Source organism: Microcaecilia unicolor, chromosome 12 (assembly GCF_901765095.1).
Source record: "Microcaecilia unicolor chromosome 12, aMicUni1.1, whole genome shotgun sequence".
NCBI classification, from domain to species: Eukaryota; Metazoa; Chordata; class Amphibia; order Gymnophiona; family Siphonopidae; genus Microcaecilia; species Microcaecilia unicolor.
Genome location: NC_044042.1, coordinates 102,960,718 through 102,974,881, shown reverse-complemented (window position 1 = coordinate 102,974,881; position 14,164 = coordinate 102,960,718). Strand labels below are relative to the sequence as shown.

Sequence of the window (14,164 nt, the reverse complement as noted above, 5' to 3'; positions counted from 1 at the left end):
CCGGAGACCGAGACACAAAACGCACGACTTGAGATTGTGCTCCGGCCCGAGGCACTGGAGGCACCAAGCGTGGGTGTCGGTCTGCGAGATCGGCCGGCCGCAGCGACCACACTTTTTAAATCCACTCGGGACCTTCGAGGACATCGACGGAAAAATCGCGTCGGCGAAGTCAAAGTCGGCAATGGTGGCTAAAATCACACCACGAAAACTGAAACCGACCGAGCGGCCACTAGGCCGCAACGAGGCGTCCCCGCTAGAAAGCGAGGGAAAAGAAGGAGCGCGTGCTCCACACGCGCAAAATTCTTTTTTTTTTTTTTTTTTTTTTTTAATAAAAAGAGAAAGAAGAAGAAGAAGAGGCCGAACAGGCCAAAAGCGACGATCCGCGTAAACGCGGTCGAAAAAATCCGGCGGCTGAAACGAGAGAGAGGGGAAAACACAACTCTCTCAGTCGCGGAAAAAAAGTAACTGGCGGGAGCGGTCGCGCACGGGCGGGAAGACGGCCGCGCATGCGCGGTGGGCGTGCCCTGCGTGTCGACCGTCCCGCGAAGCTTATTTCCGGTTGGTGGGGGCTGCCGCGGACGTCACCCAGTCGTGAGAACAAGCAGCCTGCTTGTCCTTGGAGAATGCATGATACCCAATCAGGATTCCGATCGAATCACAGCACAGAAACAGTATTAATTACCCTAATGACTAAATTTAAACAAATGATTGCAACCAACAACAATATACTCCTCCTACAATTTGACATGTCAAGTGCCTTTGATATGGTTGACCACGGAATCCTATTACACATACTTGAATATTTTGGCATCGGAGGCAATGTCCTAAACTGGTTCAAGGGGTTCCTAACCTCGCGATCATACCAGGTCACATCAAATTCAACTACGTCTGCAGCATGGACACCAGAATGTGGAGTACCGCAAGGATCACCCCTCTCTCCAACTATTTTCAACCTAATGATGATACCCTTGGCAAAACTTCTATCAAACCATAACCTTAACCCATATATATACGCCGACGATGTGACAATATATATCCTTTTCAAACAAGACATTAAAGAAATCTTCAATGAAATCAACCAAAGTTTACACATCATGAACACCTGGGCAGATGCATTTCGATTGAAACTGAACGCAAAAAAAACTCAATGCCTGATACTTACCTCCCAATACAACACGAAAGAATTTACCACTATAAACACACCAAAACTAAATCTTCCAATTTCAGAAACTTTAAAAATCCTTGGAGTCACTATTGACCGCCACCTTACACTTGAAACTCACACAAACAACACAACCAAAAAGATGTTCTACTGCATGTGGAAACTGAAAAGAATAAGACCATTCTTCCCAAGATCCGTTTTCCGCAGCCTACTGCAATCACTCGTACTCAGCCATCTAGACTACTGCAACTCACTATACGCAGGTTGTAAAGAGCAAGTACTGAGAAAACTTCAAACAGCCCAAAACACAGCAGCCAGACTTATCTTCGGGAAACCAAAATACGAAAGTGTGAAACCCTTACGAGAGAAGCTACACTGGCTCCCACTCAAGGAACGCATCACTTTTAAAGTATGCACACTAGTCCACAAAATCATCCATGGTGAAGCCCCAGCCTACATGTCTGACTTAATAGACCTACCACCCAGAAACGCTAAAAGATCATCCCGAACTTTCCTCAACCTCCACTTCCCTAATTGCAAAGGCTTAAAATACAAAGTGCTGCACGCATCAACCTTTTCTTATATGAGCACGCAATTCTGGAATAAACTACCACGCAACCTGAAAACGATCTACGAATTAACCGACTTCCGCAAACTATTAAAGACTCATCTCTTTGAAAACATCTATCGAAAGAATTAAAACACATGAAGTCCACACACACACTCTTAGCAATGCATCAATACATTCTCTTCTGTACTCTTATCCCCCGTAATTTTATCACATTTAAACCTTAATTTACAGATAAGCGAATGCTACATACCTGTAGAAGGTATTCTCCAAGGACAGCAGGCTGATTGTTCTCACTGATGGGTGACGTCCACGGCAGCCCCTCCAATCGGAAACTTCACTAGCAAAGGCCTTTGCTAGTACTCGCGCGTCCATGCGCACAGCGCATGCGTGGCCGTCTTCCCGCCCGAACCGGCTCGTGTTCGTCAGTCCCATAAGTAGCAAAACAAAGCAAGGGAAGACACAACTCCAAAGGGGAGGCGGGCGGGTTTGTGAGAACAATCAGCCTGCTGTCCTCGGAGAATACCTTCTACAGGTATGTAGCATTCGCTTTCTCCGAGGACAAGCAGGCTGCTTGTTCTCACTGATGGGGTATCCCTAGCCCCCAGGCTCACTCAAAACAACAAACATGGTCAATTGGGCCTCGCAACGGCGAGGACATAACTGAGATTGACCTAAAAAATTTACCAACTAACTGAGAGTGCAGCCTGGAACAGAACAAACAGGGCCCTCGGGGGGTGGAGTTGGATCCTAAAGCCCAAACAGGTTCTGAAGAACTGACTGCCCGAACCGACTGTCGCGTCGGGTATCCTGCTGCAGGCAGTAATGAGATGTGAATGTGTGGACAGATGACCACGTCGCAGCTTTGCAAATTTCTTCAATAGAGGCTGACTTCAAGTGAGCTACCGACGCTGCCATGGCTCTAACATTATGAGCCGTGACATGACCCTCAAGAGCCAGCCCAGCCTGGGCGTAAGTGAAGGAAATGCAATCTGCTAGCCAATTGGATATGGTGCGTTTCCCCACAGCCACTCCCCTCCTATTGGGATCAAAAGAAACAAACAATTGGGCGGACTGTCTGTTGGGCTGTGTCCGCTCCAGGTAGAAGGCCAAAGATCTCTTGCAGTCCAATGTGTGCAGCTGACGTTCAGCAGGGCAGGAATGAGGACGGGGAAAAAATGTTGGCAAGACAATTGACTGGTTCAGATGGAACTCCGACACAACCTTCGGCAAGAACTTAGGGTGAGTGCGGAGGACTACTCTGTTATGATGAAACTTGGTGTAAGGGGCTTGGGCTACCAGGGCCTGAAGCTCACTGACTCTACGAGCTGAAGTAACTGCCACCAAGAAAATGACCTTCCAGGTCAAGTACTTCAGATGGCAGGAATTCAGTGGCTCAAAAGGAGGTTTCATCAGCTGGGTGAGAACGACATTGAGATCCCATGACACTGTAGGAGGCTTGACAGGGGGCTTTGACAAAAGCAAACCTCTCATGAAGCGAACAACTAAAGGCTGTCCCGAGATCGGCTTACCTTCCACACGGTAATGGTATGCACTGATTGCACTAAGGTGAACCCTTACAGAGTTGGTCTTGAGACCAGACTCAGACAAGTGCAGAAGGTATTCAAGCAGGGTCTGTGTAGGACAAGAGCGAGGATCTAGGGCCTTGCTGTCACACCAGATGGCAAACCTCCTCCACAGAAAGAAGTAACTCCTCTTGGTGGAATCTTTCCTGGAAGCAAGCAAGATACGGGAGACACCCTCTGACAGACCCAAAGAGGCAAAGTCTACGCTCTCAACATCCAGGCCGTGAGAGCCAGGGACCGGAGATTGGGATGCAGAAGCGCCCCTTCGTCCTGCGTGATGAGGGTCGGAAAACACTCCAATCTCCACGGTTCTTCGGAGGACAACTCCAGAAGAAGAGGGAACCAGATCTGACGCGGCCAAAAAGGAGCAATCAGAATCATGGTGCCTCGGTCTTGCTTGAGTTTCAACAAAGTCTTCCCCACCAGAGGTATGGGAGGATAAGCATACAGCAGACCCTCCCCTCAGTCCAGGAGGAAGGCATCCGATGCCAGTCTGCCGTGGGCCTGAAGCCTGGAACAGAACTGAGGGACTTTGTGGTTGGCTCGAGATGCGAAGAGATCTACCAAGGGGGTGCCCCACACCTGGAAGATCTGTCGCACTACACGGGAATTGAGCGACCACTCGTGAGGTTGCATAATCCTGCTCAACCTGTCGGCCAGACTGTTGTTTACGCCTGCCAGATATGTGGCTTGGAGCACCATGCCGTGACGGCGAGCCCAGAGCCACATGCTGACGGCTTCCTGACACAGGGGGCGAGATCCGGTGCCCCCCTGCTTGTTGACGTAGTACATGGCAACCTGGTTGTCTGTCTGAATTTGGATAATTTGATGGGACAGCCGATCTCTGAAAGCCTTCAGATCGTTCCAGATCGCTCGTAACTCCAGAAGATTGATCTGCAGATCGCGTTCCTGGAGGGACCAGCTTCCTTGGGTGTGAAGCCCCTCGACATGAGCTCCCCACCCCAGGAGAGACGCATCCGTGGTCAGCACTTTTTGAGGCTGAGGAATTTGGAAGGGACGTCCCAGAGTCAGATTGGACCAAATCGTCCACCAATACAGGGATTCGAGAAAACTCGTGGACAGGTGGATTACGTCTTCTAGATCCCCAGCAGCCTGGAACCACTGGGAAGCTAGGGTCCATTGAGCAGATCTCATGTGAAGGCGGGCCATGGGAGTCACATGGACTGTGGAGGCCATGTGGCCTAGCAATCTCAACATCTGCCGAGCTGTGATCTGCTGGGACGCTCGCACCCGCGAGACGAGGGACAACAAGTTGTTGGCTCTCATCTCTGGGAGATAGGCGCGAGCCGTCCGAGAATCCAGCAGAGCTCCTATGAATTCGAGTCTCTGCACTGGGAGAAGATGGGACTTTGGATAATTTAGCACAAACCCCAGTAGCTCCAGGAGGCGAATAGTCATCTGCATGGACTGCAGGGCTCCTGCCTCGGATGTGTTCTTCACCAGCCAATCGTCGAGATATGGGAACACGTGCACCCCCAGCCTGCGAAGTGCCGCTGCTACTACAGCCAAGCACTTTGTGAACACCCTGGGCGCAGAGGCGAGCCCAAAGGGTAGCACACAGTACTGGAAGTAACGTGTGCCCAGCTGAAATCGCAGATACTGTCTGTGAGCTGGCAGTATCAGAATGTGTGTGTAGGCATCCTTCAAGTCCAGAGAGCATAGCCAATCGTTTTCCTGAATCATGGGAAGGAGGGTGCCCAGGGAAAGCATCCTGAACTTTTCTTTGACCAGATATTTGTTCAAGGCCCTTAGGTCTAGGATGGGACGCATCCCCCTTGTTTTCTTTTCCACAAGGAAGTACCTGGAATAGAATCCCAGCCCTTCTTGCCCGGATGGCACGGGCTCGACCGCATTGGCGCTGAGAAGGGCGGAGAGTTCCTCTGCAAGCACCTGCTTATAAGTACATAAGTACATAAGTAGTGCCATACTGGGAAAGACCAAAGGTCCATCTAGCCCAGCATCCTGTCACCGACAGTGGCCAATCCAGGTCAAGGGCACCTGGCACGCTCCCCAAACGTAAAAACATTCCAGACAAGTTATACCTAAAAATGAGGAATTTTTCCAGTCCATTTAATAGCGGTCTATGGACTTGTCCTTTAGGAATCTATCTAACCCCTTTTTAAACTCCGTCAAGCTAACCGCCCGTACCACGTTCTCCGGCAATGAATTCCAGAGTCTAATTACACGTTGGGTGAAGAAAAATTTTCTCCGATTCGTTTTAAATTTACCACACTGTAGCTTCAACTCATGCCCTCTAGTCCTAGTATTTTTGGATAGCGTGAACAGTCGCTTCACATCCACCCGATCCATTCCACTCATTATTTTATACACTTCTATCATATCTCCCCTCAGCCGTCTCTTCTCCAAGCTGAAAAGCCCTAGCCTTCTCAGCCTCTCTTCATAGGAAAGTCGTCCCATCCCCACTATCATTTTCGTCGCCCTTCGCTGTACCTTTTCCAATTCTACTATATCTTTTTTGAGATACGGAGACCAGTACTGAACACAATACTCCAGGTGCGGTCGCACCATGGAGCGATACAACGGCATTATAACATCCGCACACCTGGACTCCATACCCTTCCTAATAACACCCAACATTCTATTCGCTTTCCTAGCCGCAGCAGCACACTGAGCAGAAGGTTTCAGCGTATCATCGACGACGACACCCAGATCCCTTTCTTGATCCGTAACTCCTAACGCGGAACCTTGCAAGACGTAGCTATAATTCGGGTTCCTCTTACCCACATGCATCACTTTGCACTTGTCAACATTGAACTTCATCTGCCACTTGCACGCCCATTCTCCCAGTCTCGCAAGGTCCTCCTGTAATCGTTCACATTCCTCCTGCGACTTGACGACCCTGAATAATTTTGTGTCATCGGCGAATTTAATTACCTCACTAGTTATTCCCATCTCTAGGTCATTTATAAATACATTAAAAAGCAACGGACCCAGCACAGACCCCTGCGGGACCCCACTAACTACCCTCCTCCACTGAGAATACTGGCCACGCAATCCTACTCTCTGCTTCCTATCTGGAAGCTGTAAGACTGAGCTCCCGGTGGACAATTTGGAGGTTTTGAGGCCAAATTGAGGGTGTATCCTTGCCGGACTATTTGGAGAACCCACTGGTCGGAGGTTATGAGAGGCCACCTTTGGTGTAAAGCTTTCAACCTCCCTCCGACTGGCAGGTCGCCCGGCACTGACACTTGGATGTCGGCTATGCTCTGCTGGAGCCAGTCAAAAGCTCGTCCCTTGCTTTTGCTGGGGAGCCGAGGGGCCTTGCTGAGGCGCACGCTGCTGACGAGAGCGAGCGCGCTGGGGCTTAGCCTGGGCTGCAGGCTGTCGAGAAGAAGGATTGTACCTACGCTTACCAGAAGAGTAGGGAACAGTCTTCCTTCCCCCAAAAAATCTTCTACCTGTAGAGGTAGGGGCTGAAGGCTGCCGGCGGGAGAACTTGTCGAATGCGGTGTCCCGCTGGTGGAGCTGCTCTACCACCTGTTCGACTTTCTCTCCAAAAATGTTATCCGCACGGCAAGGCGAGTCCGCAATCCGCTGCTGGATTCTATTCTCCAGGTCGGAGGCACGCAGCCATGAGAGCCTGCGCATCACCACACCTTGAGCAGCGGCCCTGGACGCAACATCAAAGGTGTCATACACCCCTCTGGCCAGGAATTTTCTGCACGCCTTCAGCTGCCTGACCACCTCCTGAAAAGGCTTGGCTTGCTCAGGGGGGAGCGCATCAACCAAGCCCGCCAACTGCCGCACATTGTTCCGCATGTGTATGCTCGTGTAGAGCTGGTAGGACTGAATTTTGGCCACGAGCATAGAGGAATGGTAGGCCTTCCTCCCAAAGGAGTCTAAGGTTCTAGAGTCCTTGCCCGGGGGCGCCGAAGCATGCTCCCTAGAACTCTTAGCCTTCTTTAGGGCCAGATCCACAACTCCAGAATCATGAGGCAACTGAGTGCGCATCAGATCTGGGTCCCCATGGATCCGGTACTGGGACTCGATCTTCTTGGGGATGTGGGGATTAGTTAAAGGCTTGGTCCAGTTCGCCAGCAATGTCTTTTTTAGGACATGGTGCATGGGTACAGTGGACGCTTCCTTAGGTGGAGAAGGATAGTCCAGGAGCTCAAACATTTCAGCCCTGGGCTCGTCCTCCACAACCACCAGGAAGGGGATGGCCGTAGACATCTCCCGGACAAAGGAAGCAAAAGACAGACTCTCGGGAGGAGAAAGCTGTCTCTCAGGAGAGGGAGTGGGATCGGAAGGAAGACCCTCAGACTCCTCGTCAGAGAAATATCTGGGGTCTTCTTCCTCTTCCCACGAGGCCTCACCCTCGGTGTCGGACACAAGTTCACGGACCTGTGTCTGCAACCGTGCCCGACTCGACTCTGTGGAGCCACGTCCACGATGGGGGCGTCGAGAGGTAGACTCCCTCGCCCGCATCGGCGAAGTTCCCTCCGCCGACGTAGTCGGGGAGCCTTCCTGGGAGGTGACGGCAGCCGGTACCGCACGCGGCACCGACGCCGGAGACCTCACCTCGGGCGATGGGCCAGCCGGCGCCACGCTCGACGGTACCGGTGGCGCAAGCACCGCCGGTACCGGGGGGGTAGGGCGCAACAGCTCTCCCAGAATCTCTGGGAGAACGGCCCGGAGGCTCTCGTTCAGAGCGGCTGCAGAGAAAGGCATGGAGGTCGATGCAGGCGTCGACGTCAGAACCTGTTCCGGGCGTGGAGGCTGTTCCGGGCTGTCCAGAGTGCAGCGCATCGACACCTCCTGAACAGAGGGTGAGCGGTCCTCTCGGTGCCGATGCCTGCTGGGTGCCGACTCCCTCGGCGACCCAGAGCTCTCGGTGCCGACCCGGGAAGGAGACCGATGACGATGCTTCTTCGATTTCTTGGAACGAAGCATGTCACCGGAGCTTCCCAGCACCGACGAGGAGGACGTAGAATCCAGTCGTCGCTTCCTCGGGGCCGAGGCCGAAGGAGGTCGGTCTCGGGGGGGCTGTACCGTAGGAGCCCTCAGAGTAGGGGGAGACCCACCCGAAGGCTCACCGCCACCAGCAGGGGAATGGACAGCCCTCACCTGCACTCCAGACGAAGCACCACCGTCCGACGACATCAGCAGATGAGGTCCCGGTACCACCGACGTCGATGCAGCTATCCGATGTCTCGGCGCCGATGCAGAGGGCCGATGCCTCGATGCACTCGCGGCCGAGGATGAAGCTCTGGACGCTGAAGACGTTGATGCACTCGATACCCCCGGTGCCGATGCCGACGAAGAGACCGAGAACAAAACGTTCCACTGGGCCAATCTCGCTACCTGAGTCCGCTTTTGCAAAAGGGAACACAGACTACAGGCCTGCGGGTGGTGCCCAGCCCCCAAGCACTGAAGACACGACGCGTGCCTGTCAGTTAGCGAGATGACCCGGGCGCACTGGGTGCACTTCTTGAAGCCGCTGGTAGACTTCGATGTCATGAGCGGAAAAATCACGCCGGCGAGATCAAAAGTCGAAGTGGCGGAAAAGGCACCGAAAAAACAAGGGGAAAAAAACTTCGACCCGAGGCCTAAAAGCGGCCTACCCCGACGACGAAAGAAAACTTACCGGGGCGAAAAGCTGAAAATAGCGGGGGGAAGAAAAGACCAAGAGTCTTTTCCCACACAGAATGGATTATAATTTTTCTCTTTTCGAAAACACACGACGAACGCGCGAGGTCGACTTTGCGGGGCCCGACACGGCGAAAACACGACCGTACCGAGCGCGGACAAAAGAAGACTGACGAACACGAGCCGGTTCGGGCGGGAAGACGGCCGCGCATGCGCGGTGCGCATGGACGCGCGAGGACTAGCAAAGGCCTTTGCTAGTGAAGTTTCCGATTGGAGGGGCTGCCGTGGACGTCACCCATCAGTGAGAACAAGCAGCCTGCTTGTCCTCGGAGAAAAAATGTTATACCCGAATGTTCTCTTGCTATTGTTCTGCTGCCCATAGTATCTGTTGCTCTTCTACTGTTCCATCGTTCTTTTTCCTTGTTCTATTCCCTTAACGATACTTTCACGTTGTCTTAACTTAACTCCTCACAATGTAACCCATAATCGAGTTGTAACAAATTGTATTTCCATCATTACAATGTAATGTAAGCCACACTGAGCCCGCAAATAGTTGGGAAAATGTGGGATACAAATGCAATAAATAAAATAAATAAATTTACTACTCACACTGTTGTAAGAAACACCAATCCGTGCCATGTCTGAAACGTTTTGTTTTGGAGTTCTACTATCATATTATCTTGGAGGTTACTGCAAGAAAAAAAAATGATTATAAAAATCAATATAGGTCCAATATATTCCTGCATATTATTTCACCTGCATTTTTACAGCCCAGTAGAAGATAATACAGCCCCCTATATTCCATCAACCTTTGCTCGTTAGAGCTCTAAAGTTTGTGTTTTCACTTTTTTTTTAATAAAGATTTTTATTAATAGAAAAAAATCATGAGTTACATACAAGAAATGCCAACTTTGTTCACTTGCTAAACTTAGCTTTACATTCTCTTGATTACTATTAAATGCTCAACTATTAAATCGCCTGTTCTAATACAACATAATACTACTGCTACCTCCCCTCACCCTTCCCTCCCCCCTCCTGGCGGGGCTGACCACCATTTATATGTTGTTCATATGGTTGCCACATTTTAATAAATGTTTCCATTTTACCCCTTTTCAGTGCTGTTAGTTTTGACATCTGGTACAGAAATCCCACTTTGTGGGCTACCATGCTCATGTCCTGCAAATTCGGCTGCTTCCAAGCCCTTGCTATTGCTAACTTTGCTGCCACCAGATATTGTGTCGCCAGCTTATGCTGGATCATTTTAATGGCTTTGGGGGGGGAAGTGCAGCAGACAGTGTTCAACCTTACAGGGATATACACACTGCAAGACTATATTAATCTGAGTCAGCACTGCTTTCCAATATTCATGTACCTTTGGGCATTCCGAAAATATGTGCATAAATGTACCCCTTGCACCACATGCTCGCCAGCATGCAACTGATGTCCCCCCATATATACATTGCAATCTATCCAGTGTACAGTACCACCAATAATATATCTTGAATCCATTCTCCCTCGTGGATTGCGCTAGCGATGGCTTAAATAGGTATCTATAACATTTTTCCCAGTTTTGCTGTGTATATGAGGATTGTAGGGTGTCCTCCCATCTATTGGTGTAGAATCTCTGAGGGCTCCCCCTCTGTAGTAGGGCCTGGTATATACGGTTACACTACCCCTTCCCCCTCCCCATCTCAATGCGCCTTCAATCTTTGTTTCTTCCAATTCGAGCTCCTCCCTGGCGCATGTTAATACATAATGTCTGATGCTACAATAATAGGCCTGATCTCTGGGGGGGAAGTCCATATTCCTCCTGAAGCCTGTCAAAGCTAACCATTTCTCCCTTCTCCCCTAGTTGGCCCAGGGTATGTAACCCAGCCCGTGACCATTCCCAATATACTTTCTCTGTACCTCCCAATTTAAACCCCGGTGCCCTAGATATAGACGTCTGAAGGTAGTATTTTCGCTCCAGGAACCACTATTTCCTGATTTGGTACCATGTGGTCAGTATATGACTAACCCCCACCGGGAGTCTACGCGCCACTTCTAACAGCTCTCTACCGGGGAGCCATAATACATCTCCCAGTGCTTGAGTTCCCATCCACGCCCTCTCCCAGTGTAACCACTTCTTACTCGTGTATGGGTTCCAATCAGCCAGGATCCTCAACTGCGCTGCCTTATAATACAGTAGAAAATTTGGGACACCCATCCCTCCCCTCCCTTGCGGCTGAAACATAGTTGCTCTTCGCACCCTCGGGGGGCGTTTCCTCCAAATATATGTAAACAATTTGCGATCAAGCCGCTCAAAAAACCTACGTGGGATTGGGATGGGGAGTGCCATAAATAAATATAGCATTTTGGGAAGCAACATCATTTTTATTGCTTGGATTCTTCCCATCCAGGACACATTAAGCCCTTCCCATCTATCTAGCTCTGCCAGTAGTTCTGTCACTTTCTTTGGGAAATTTGCCTGATACAGTGCTTCCACTTTTGACGTAACCTGTACTCATAAGTATCTGATAGAGTTTACCGCCCAAGCGAATGGAAGGTTTGCCCTCATCTGAGATGTCTCCTGAGGCGACACCGTTTTCAATATTTCAGATTTATTAATATTTACCTTAAAACTTGATAAAGTCCCAAAATGCGTCATTACCTCCACTACCCTTATTATCAAGGCTGCAGGTCTCGTCAGAGTGAGGAGCACATCATCAGCAAATAACAATAGTTTGTGCTCTCTCAAGCCTTTCATCACTCCCCGAATGCTAGTATCTTTCCTAACTGCACATGCCAGAGGCTCCATAAAAAGAGCAAACAAGAGGCGATACCGCACAGCCGTGTCTGGTTCCCCTATGCAATTCTATAGGCTTGGTGTAGGAGCCATTAATTTTCAGTGTGGCTAATGGAGCTTGGTATAGTAAGCTAATCCATCTCAAATAGTTTCCCTCTATCCCCACCCCTCGTAACACTGCGAACAAAAAGTCCCATTCCACACGATCAAATGCTTTCTCCGCATCTATCGAGAGAAGCAAGGCCGGCTGCTTCTCCTCCCTCACCTGCTGTATAACATGGAGCAAGCATCTAATATTATCAAAGGCTTGCCGCCTTGCAATAAATCCTGTTTGATCGCTATGGATGAGCTTAGGCAGCACTATTTGCAGTCGCTTGGCTAGTATTTTAGTGAAGATTTTATAATCAACATTGAGCAGCGAGATCGGCCTATAGGAACCACATTCCTGCGGGTCTTTTGCTGGTTTCAAAATTAAGGTTATCGCGGCAAGCCTCCACGAGTAAGGGCGTTCTTGCGCCTGCTCAAATGATTGGAAGAGCCTCCATAACAATGGTGCCAGATGGGCCTTGTAGAGCTTGTAAAATCTCGCCGGGAACCCATCCGGGCCCGGTGCCTTTGCGAGGGGGAGCTCCTTAATAGCCCATTCCACCTCCTCTAATGTGATAGGCTCCGATAGCATCTCCTCCTCCCCCTGTGTCAAGTGAGGCATACCTGTTCCCTTGATATATTCCTCTATCTCGGGCCCTGTGGCACCCTGTTCTGACTCATATAGCGTAGAATAATATTCATAGAATAACGCTTGGATTTGCTCCATCTGATTCACAGTTTGGCCAGCCTGATTTTTGAGGCTTCCTATATAGGCACGACTCGTCTGCTGTTTGAGTTTATTGGCTAAAAGTCTGCTCGCTTTGTCTCCAAACTCATAATATTCTTGCCTAGGTTGCTCTAACTGATTTCCTATCTCAGTCAACTGCAGTTCGTTGAGCCTCAAATTGCACAAGTGCAGTTGCTCCCTCACCCGCAGATCAGAAGGGTCTGCTTTATGGGCCTTTTCTAGTTGTTTTATACTCTCCCTAATTGACTCCTCCTGTTCCCTCCTTGTCTTTCCCAGGTGAGCTCTCAGCGCTATCAACTGACCACGCAATACCACTTTTAGTCCTTCCCATAAGTTTACCGGGTGTATTCCCACAACATCATTGAATTCTATATAGTCCCTTATATACTTTTCATCTTCCAGTATATTTTGTGGTTCCCGGAGGATAGCTTCATCCAGGCGCCAATATTTCGTCCCAGTTTGATGCCTATCTAGCCATAGCTCCATTACCACTGGGGCATGGTCTGACCATGTTCGCGGTTCAATATGGATCTTACGTAGCGCCCCTGCAACTATCCCATTGCCCAGTAGCAGATCTATCCTAGAATAGGAGTTGTGGGTCGCTGAGAAATAAGTGTAATCTTTTTACATAAGTACATAAGTAATGCCATACTGGGAAAAGACCAAGGGTCCATCGAGCCCAGCATCCTGTCCACGACAGCGGCCAATCCAGGCCAAGGGCAGCTGGCAAGCTTCCCAAATGTACAAACATTCTATACATGTTATTCCTGGAATTTTGGAGTTTTCCAAGTCCGTTTAGTAGCGGTTTATGGACTTGTCCTTTAGGAAACCGTCCAACCCCTTTTTAAACTCTGCTAAGCTAACCGCCTTCACCACTTTCTCCGGCAACGAATTCCAGAGTTTAATTACACGTTGGGTGAAGAAAAATTTTCTCCGATTTGTTTTAAATTTACTACACTGTAGTTTCATCGCATGCCCCCTAGTCCTAGTATTTTTGGAAAGCGTGAACAGACGCTTCACATCCACCTATTCCACTCCACTCATTATTTTATATACCTCTATCATGTCTCCCCTCAGCCGTCTCTTCTCCAAGCTCTATAGCCCTAGCCTCCTTAGTCTTTCTTCATAGGGAAGTCGTCCCATCCCCGCTATCATTTTAGTCGCCCTTCGCTGCACCTTTTCCAATTCTACTATATCTTTCTTGAGATGCGGCGACCAGAATTGAACACAATACTCAAGGTGCGGTCGCACCATGGAGCGATACAACGGCATTATAACATCCTCACACCTGTTTTCCATACCTTTCCTGATAATACCCAACATTCTATTCGCTTTCTTAGCCGCAGCAGCACACTGAGCAGAAGGTTTCAGTGTGTTATCGACGACGACACCCAGATCCCTTTCTTGGTCCGTAACTCCTAACGTGGAACCTTGCATGACGTAGCTATAATTCGGGTTCTTTTTTCCCACATGCATCACCTTGCACTTGCTCACATTAAACATCATCTGCCATTTAGCCGCCCAGTCTCCCAGTCTCGCACATGTGTTGCTCACCAAAGATCTACCAGCCTCCACCTAGCCATAAATTTCCCCAAGG

At 49.8% G+C, this 14,164-nt stretch overlaps 1 protein-coding gene across 1 annotated transcript in view; it reads right to left on the bottom strand.

Annotated features, from left to right (window-relative positions):
- LOC115482024 (MATH and LRR domain-containing protein PFE0570w-like) overlaps positions 1-14,164 on the bottom strand; it is a 351,267-nt gene that overhangs the window by 239,325 nt on the left and 97,778 nt on the right. Inside the window, exon 3 of the mRNA XM_030221566.1 lies at positions 9,557-9,637. Within this exon, the coding sequence (XP_030077426.1) occupies positions 9,557-9,621 (65 nt within the window). The 5' untranslated portion in view covers positions 9,622-9,637. The remainder of the gene's footprint in view (positions 1-9,556; positions 9,638-14,164) is intronic.